This window comes from Medicago sativa, chromosome 1 (assembly GCF_051527215.1).
Source record: "Medicago sativa cultivar Bolivia chromosome 1, Bolivia_mono, whole genome shotgun sequence".
NCBI lineage: Eukaryota > Viridiplantae > Streptophyta > Magnoliopsida > Fabales > Fabaceae > Medicago > Medicago sativa.
Genome location: NC_140749.1, coordinates 59772779 through 59781352, shown reverse-complemented (window position 1 = coordinate 59781352; position 8574 = coordinate 59772779). Strand labels below are relative to the sequence as shown.

Genomic DNA, 8574 nt, shown 5'->3' with positions numbered 1-8574 from the left:
TCAAGAACTAAGCATATTGAAATCAAACACCATTTTATCAAAGACTATGTTCAAAAAGGGATTTTAGATATACAATTCATTGATACTGAGAATCAATGGGCTGATATATTTACTAAGCCTTTAACTGTTGAAAGGTTTGATTTTATAAAGAAAAATTTGAACATGCACTACGTGTCTGATTAAAGCTTGCTTGCTCCTGAATAGGATTTTAGGTTCTGAAGTCAGTTCAGAAGATGTGGTCCATCAGAAGCTCTTTATTAAGGTTCTGAGGAAAATGCGCTTCTGATGATGACGTCAACATCTGAAGTCTAGAAGCTGGATTTTATGCTTTTGAATAGTTGAGTTAGTGGAAACGCTGGAAGTTACTTTTTGTAGTAACACTGGCCCACTAACTTGGCAGTTACTCTGAAAACTTCTAACGTGGCTTATCTGTATTGGTGTATAACTTAAAAGGGCAATGATGATTCAATAGTTTTGAAAAGTACTTTCACGCGCCCCCAATGTCATTAATGTTATGTTTGTTTGTCTCTTTTGAATTGCAATCGTTTTTACTCTTAACACATTGTCAATTCACACACTACCCACTTCACAACAAACACTTTTCTTTCAAACTTGTTCTTGCGAAGTAAGAGCAATCTCAACCCTAGAACCCTAAAAATATCATCTTCATCATCAATCAAATGGCATCATCAAGCTCGCATCAGAACAATCCAGAATCTACTGCACAAGAGGCCCCTGCCTATGACTTCAGAGGAAGAAGCATGAAACTAGAGGAATGGGAGTTAATGGTACAAATAGAAAATCCGGTAGATTTTGCTTCTCTAGCCTTTCATGATTGCTGGATCAGAAGTTATTATGAAAAACAAGGGCTTATGCAATACTTCAATATGTTGAATGGACCAACATATGAAGCCATGGTTAGGCACTTCTGGGTGAGAGCTTCAATTTATGACAAAGCTGAGTCATTAGTTGAAGAAAGGGAGAAGGTTATGCTTTATCCAGAACTGAAAGGAAAGACAAGAAAAGAAATGGGACTTAAACCATTTACTTCCAGAGAAATCAGGTCAAGCATCTGTGGAACTTTTGGAGTAAATTATACTTCCTTCCCTTAAAGATGCTTGAATTATACTCTCATTCCCTCTTATGTTAAAATATACACTTCCCCTCTCCTTTTAATCAAAATATATTGAAAAACTTTTCACTCCCCTCCCCTAAGAGAAGCTTGAGTTACATTCCCCTCTCCTCTTATGTTAAAATCTACACTTTACTCCCTCAATAATTTTTTTTATTTCTAATAATCTAGAAAAAAAATTTAACACATGTTATACCCTAATTTTGGACCTAAAAATACTAGCTCCATTCTTCTTTTCTTGCATTTCAAGTCATTTGATATGTCTCTGATCAATTACATCTTTCTCTGCATTTTATTTCAATATTACTTGCAAAGTTCACATAAAAGGGTATTTTAGTCATTTCCTATGTTAAAATTTCTTTCAGTCTTTTAAAAATTTGTTTGGGTCCTTTCAAATAGTTTGAATAAGTCTCCATTTCAATTCTATGTCAAAATCCATTTCAAAGATTGTATTTGAAGTCATTTTGAGTCAGTTTAGCCCCTAGCGGTATTTTAAGTCTTTTCACGTGTTAAAGCTCTGTTTAATCTCTTAAAATTGTCTCTGAGTCTTTTAATTTGCTTGTATAAACTCTTGCTTTAATTCCTTGTTAAAAAACCATTTTAAAATTTCATCTGAGTCATTTTTAGTCGTTTTAGTCCCCAGGGGCATTTTGGTCATTTCACACAAAATTTCGGCAGAGAGAGGTTACTTTAAAGTACCTCATTTAAGTAATTGGTTCATTTTAGTCCGTTTTGTCAATTTTTATCGTTTCACTTTACGTCATTTTCCATTTACCAATTTTAATTCATTTTAATTTTCATTTTAAGTCCTAAAAACTTCTAAAAAATTGCCCTTTAGTCCTTTTATTGAACTTTATCCCTTTTAGGGTTTATTATTTTAATTTTTTGTCCTTTAAGTCAAATTTTTAGTTTTTTAGTCTTTTTAGGTCAAATACAGAAAAGTCCTTTTAATTTCGTATTTTTGCATAATGGTCCATTTTTTTTAAAAAAAAATTGCAAGTTGGTCCTTAATGTTTTTGCAGGTCAGTCCCTTAAGTCCTGGAAATTGCAGAATGGTCCAACAGGTTGTTACAAGTCCAAACACGTGGCAGTCACATATTGGTCCAGAGGTCCACATGTCGGCCTATATAAGGCTGTGTCATCAATGCAATAGTACACAGAGCCATTCACTAAGTGCCAACTCACACAAACAGAATTCACAATTCTCTCTCCAGAATCAAAGATCAAAATCATAACTGTTTCCAGAAATCATCAAGAACATTCATCAAACCCTAATTTTCCAGAACGAAAGATTCAACCGAATTCTTAAGAATTAACGCAAGTTCTCAGTGATTCATTACTGAATCTTCATCATCGAACTTGTTTCTTCGCAATTCTGGTGCGAATTCATCACCAACGGTGACAAACTCAAGCACGATCACGAAGAAAGAGAGAGAGAAGAAGAAGGATTAAAGCAAGTTTCGAACCAGTGAAGAAGAAAAAGAGAGAATAACCGATTTATTTTCAGTTCAAGACTTACTAGAAGCTTGCGTGGATCTTTCTGTTTGAATCTCCAAATCAAATTCAGGTAAACACACAAAAACCTTCTCGTTTTCGTTTACAATCATCATCGAAGGTTTGTAATGAAAAGTAAACGGTGAATCGAAGTGAAAATCTTGAAAAGATTCGAACAAATTGAAAATCGAAACCCTAAATCTTACAATCCTGAAGATTCACCGTTTATCTTTCAAATCAGAGTTCGAAATCAACATCAGAGTAGAAAATAGTTCAGATTAGGGTTTCGTTCCAAAAGATTTCGAAAATTTTTTTAACCCTAGGAACGTAAGCTTCAGGCTTAGATCTGCTCAAATCTAAGACTCATTTCCAAAAACAAGTGTCAAAACCATGAAGAGGAGTCCAAGACGAACACAATGGCATAAAAAGTTTTCAAAAAAGGGTTCAGGTACGGCGGCACCACCGGCAGCCACCGTACCTCCGTCGTAGTGTTCGTCGGATAAGACGACGGAGAAGAAGAGAGAAGTTGCAGAGCTTCTCTCTCTAAAATGTTGTAGAGAGAGAAGAGAGAAGGAGGAATGAACTGGACCGGCAGGTTTGTGTTTATATAAACACCTGAACCGGTCTGGTTCGTTTTGGTTCACTCTCTTCTTGATCTGCACCGTTTGATTCATGGTTCGCCACGTGTATGCCTGTGATCTCTTGTTTCCATGCATCTGAGCTTTGTTACCATGCGCTGCATACTCTCAGCCCTTGGATCTAGGGTTTGATGGAGTTGGATCAATCCAACGCCTCTGTGGCGTTTGGATAGTCCAAGATCCATCAGTAACCTTGGGCCTGGGCTTGTCCTTGGCAGATTTTCGTTCCTTGCTTTCTTTTTTCTATTTGAGCACTGCATTTCAATTCTTGCACCCTCCTGTATTGCATAAAATTCTCATAAAAATTCTTAAAAGTTTTTTTACATGCTCTTGATATTTTGCTTGACTTTCTTGTGATGTTTTTTATATGTCAAAAACCTGAAAAAAAAAAAACACATGTGGTTATTTTTAATTTGTTTACTTTTGTTTGTTAAAATTTGTGAATTTTTTGTATATTTTTGAGTCTAAAAATCTTTTAAAAATTCCTAAAAAATTCCTACGTGTTCTTGATCATTTTCTGGATATTTTTGTGATGTTATCATGTGTTAAATCTTGTTTAAAAAACGTGTGGTATTTTCTTGTTAATTGTCTACTATTTTTGTTAAAAATTGTGAAGTTTTATATGTTTTTTGTGTCTAAAAATTCTTTAAAAATTCTAAAAATTTTCATACACATTTCTTGATAGTTTTGTGGTATTTTCATGATGATTTTTGCATATTAAAACTTGGAGAGAATAATGTGAGGATTTTCTTGCCATTTTGTGATGTTTTGTATTAAAAATTTGTGAAAATTTGCTTGATTCTAGTTCCAATTTCTTGATATATGTTTGTGACCCATACCATATGATTTTGTGACATTTTAGCTACTATTTGTATGTAATTTTGCTGTATGAGTGTGAATTTTGATTAGTTGCTTGCTTTGCAAGTCATGACTATAAATAAATGGTACAAATGTGTCTAAGTTCACTTGGAAATGTAGAGTTCATCATGTGGCTTTAATTCCCATTTTAAGAACTGAATATATGCCTTTAAAAAATGTGTGAGACTATGAGAATTATGAGCTATGTGATGCTTGTATCCCATGGGTGAATTTTTAGTCATATTTTGCACTTGTCTTGGTTTATTTTGTGTTAGATTCCATGCTTTTATTATAGTATTTTTCTTGCCTTATCTTTCTCCATATTATCATGTGCTACTAACCATTTTCTTGTGTTTCATGTTTCATACATCATGAGCATACTCTCTATCACACTTTCTCATCCCATTTCTTTACATTTCTTTTGCTTTTAATTCATTTGTGTGGGATTAAGTTCTCACAAGGAAGTAGTGTGTATGTAGGCCAATGATGTAAAGGACAATGGACTCTAATAATGTACACCGACACAAGCACCGACACATGCACACACCTCACTTTAGATGTATGGCTAGGATATGTATGTTTAGATGTATGTTTAGGATTGCATGTTTAGATGAATGCTTAGGATTTACAACTTAGAAAAATCTCTTTTCCAAAAAATATGAACCAACTTCACTCAAATCCTTTTTCATAATAAACCTTGGGATCAAAATCCCATTGTATTTTCCTTTTATTTTAATAAAATTCCAAATGAAAATTAATCATACTAGACTCCTTTTGCAAAATAACTAATTCCACCTCACATTTTCACAATCTTATGCCCTTGAGGCCCCCTTTCTATTCTTCAAAATCCCATTTTCAAACTTAAAATCAACCAACAAAAACAAAAGTATTTTTGGAAGAGAACTACGGTGGATTTGATCCCTTAAACGGGTACGTAGGCAAGGAATCAAAATTCCTTCAATTCAAATAAAATAAAAATTCAAACATCTTCTTCTCCCTCCAATTCTTCACTTAGAAAACTCTTAGGTTTAAACAAACACTTTCAAATAGCATTTAAAAATAAGGCGCGCGCGTAGAAATTAAAGATGGTTCCTATAGGTTACTATAGTCATTATGGGTGCCTAACACCTTCCCATAGCGAAATCAACTCCCGGACCTCGATTCTCAAGGGTTTTGCTTACTTTTTCCCTTCCCAAGAAAAAAATAAGATATCACCGGTTAAAAAGGTTCAAACATAATCAATGTTTGACACCCGAAAACCAAGATAAAACAACACACTTAAAAAAAAATAGTGTTGCGAGTCTATTTTAATATAATCAAAAATTGAATACATATTTTTTTCGCTATTTTTTATTCATAATTTTATTAACACGTAGTTTTAAACCCTATTATAAAATATGAAACAACCCAAACTAAAATATTAACACGTAATTTTATTAACAGGCATCAGGAGACAACATCGACATCCCAACTAGGTTGGCACCCCGAGCTACCTCCATCCTATGCCGCCAAAATCGAAAATTTTATTAAAAAAAGGGGAAAAGATAATTACAAAAGGTGGGGGGACTATACCAAAACCCACCAAAAAAAAAAGTAGAAAAGAGAAAAAGAAACAGAGAAACAAAAAAACAGCCCAAAAATAGATTAATGGAATCTATAATTAGGTAACCCACATTTGTCCCTATAAAAGTCAATCTTCACCTCATCTGGAAGATCGTCAAGCCAAATCTCACCAATAATGGAGTGACCCAAAGCAGCCAACTTATCTGCACAACAGTTTCCTTCACGGTTGAGTGTCACCCTGTGCACGGGATTTGGAAGGCTGTTTTGATAAAACATGTTGTACCTTAAGTTTTTGCTTCCGATTTCGTGTAAGAATAGGCATGAAACCAGCAGCTGCTTCAGCTGCTGATCTTGCATCATAATCACGGACTCTTTCCCACAAATCTAAACCATGTTGGATATTCTTGCTAGGATGAACCTCTTGTCTTTGCAAAATAACCACATTTTGATCCTTTGCCGAGGGCATACCTCCATCAACCACACTTGATGCTTCGGTAACCATAGGTGTTTTCAGTGCTTGTGAACCAGCAAGTACATCATCTGTACCCTCCAACGACCCATCAGAATTCTCAGTTGTAACAATTGGAGGATCAATGAGAGGAATATCGTGTCTTGTAAATCAGCCGACACCTCATGCATGTCATCGTGCTCAACAGGGGATGGTCTTGAAACAATCTCACGAGCACCCTTGGGACTCTCCACCAGCTCCCGTGGGCTCACATGATCATGTTCGACACCATTCTGAAGCGGTTCAGAAACCTCATCAACCGTGGGAATCGCCAACTCCTCCCTCGATGTCTGAGTTGTCGGTTCCACTCCATCAGGCCGTATGTCCTCACACCCAAGAGGGGATGAGTGTGTTACACACTTAATAAAACCGTTATGACTCTCCACCAGCTCCCTCAGGCTCACATGACTGTGTTTCACACTATCCAGAAGCGAGTTAGTAACAGCAGTCACCGTGGGGCTCTCCAACACCTCCCGCGATGTCTGATGAGACCTCACTGCTTCTACAGGTTGCATGTCATCGTTCTCTACAGGGGAAACAACCTTCTCCAACACAGGCATATGTATATCTAACTCATCAGTCGATGTACGATCGAAAACATTATGAAGCGGAAAGCTGAACGAGTTTGATGATAAGTCTGAAACCGGCACTGCTGGTAATGAAACCGGAATTGCTTGAGTGATATTATTGACAGGGGTCGGAACAGAAGTAGCCTGTGTTGTCTGAGAAGCTGGGACCGTAGTCCTGGTAGTGGTGGTAATTGTGGAGTTGACAAGAATCCATGACTCAGTACCTCCCAAAGCCGATGTAGAAGTACCCCCACCAATGTGTTGTCGTGATTTAGGGGGGGCACCAACATTTTCTTTGGCCGGTTGTTTCCCACGATCCACTTTCTCTTTGGCGGTTTGCGGATTTAACCATCGACAAGTCGTGATGTTATGACCAATGGAAAAACAATGATGGCAAAACAAAGGCCTCCGTTCATATTGTATCTCCACCATGAACGCAAACCCATCACGTTCAACAAGAACCTCATCATATGCTTTCTTCGATAAATCAATGTCCACTAAAATGCGAGCATAATGACCAAACGTACGATTTCTAGTTGGCCCATCGATATCTATAGGTGTTCCAACTGCGCTTGCAATTTCCTTCAAGGTTCTCTCCCGCCAATACTCTTGCGGTAACTCCACCAAACGAATCCAAAGCGAAACATGAGTTTGTTTTTGCGCCAAGAGCTTAAAGTCTTTGGTCCATTGAGAGAATCTCAACAAACCAGGCTTGAGATTTACCGTGCCTGCTACCCAAATTTTCTTTAAATCGTCCACCGATTCGAAATGAAAATCATAAAATCCCTTACCAAGAGGCACCATTTTCCAGCCTGCCGTTGTCTTCCAAACCTTCCCAATTTTAGCAATGAGATCACGCGCAGAAAACGGTTTATCCCCTTTGTTAAGAGTCAAACGCGCCGTTAACACCTTCCTACAATCTTCTACTCCCTTCCCATATTCCTCCTGACAGATTTTGATGCTTAACACATCTCCTTTAATGCATGGAGAAGGGAAAGGTCTGTCGTCAATTTCCTTTGTCCCCGCAAGAGCTGCTGCAAAGGACAATGTTTGTGCTGAACCAGAGGGTACTGTTGTCATTGTTGGTGCTGAAACAGGTGGTACCATAGCTGCAGAATGCACCGTAGCTGAAGATGGTGCAACCTCCGACACACTCGGCCATTGGCACGCATAAGCATGGGCCATGGCCAAGCTGCGAAGTCACAGACGGTAACTGCCCACCAAATGAAATGATGTTATGTTGAATCAAGCAATTTCACAAACAGTTGGTGGGCAGACAATACGCTTGCACTCACGTAACAGTCCACTGATGGAGGAAATCCAAAATCCAATACGTGAACAGTGTAAAGAATTGGAATCATCAACAACACTCACGTGAATGGAGTTTGTGGGTGGAGTAGAAATCAATTGATCATGAAAAGTTGATGAAAAGTTGATATATAGACACAATTGTTCGGTGCATCTCCAAAGAAATTCAAACCGCCCCAATACAAAGTTATATGTGAAAAATTAATAAAGACAATAAAGCATGTTATTTAAAAGTTAATTTTATACTCTAAATCATAAAATCAATAACAAAATATTTAAATTTAATTATCATTGACATTTATATTAATAAAGTCAATAAAGCAATGGTTATTTTTTTTTCAAGGAAAAGCATGGTTATTCAAAAAGTTAATTTTATACTCTAAATCATAAAATCAATAGCAAAATATTTAAATTTGATTATCATTGACATTTAAATTATAAATAAATGAATTATTTTTTCTTAAATGGTGGTTCAAAATTAATATTTATCATAAAAATATTTAT

General features: G+C 36.5%; 1 protein-coding gene and 1 pseudogene across 1 annotated transcript; one reads left to right on the top strand and one right to left on the bottom strand.

Moving 5' to 3' along the window:
* The first annotated feature begins 680 nt into the window (after positions 1-680).
* On the top strand, positions 681-1112 carry LOC146955925 (uncharacterized). Its single transcript, XM_085748986.1, has one exon. It carries the CDS (start codon positions 681-683, stop codon positions 1110-1112), a length of 432 nt encoding a protein of 143 aa, XP_085605112.1.
* Positions 1113-5568: 4456 nt separating this feature from the next.
* Positions 5569-7962, bottom strand: LOC146955924 (uncharacterized; annotated as a pseudogene).
* Positions 7963-8574: the final 612 nt, after the last annotated feature.

Excerpts from the sequence above, each read along its gene's own strand:
- LOC146955925 (XM_085748986.1), top strand. The coding sequence starts at position 681 with ATGGCATCATCAAGCTCGCATCAGAACAATCCAGAATCTACTGCACAA.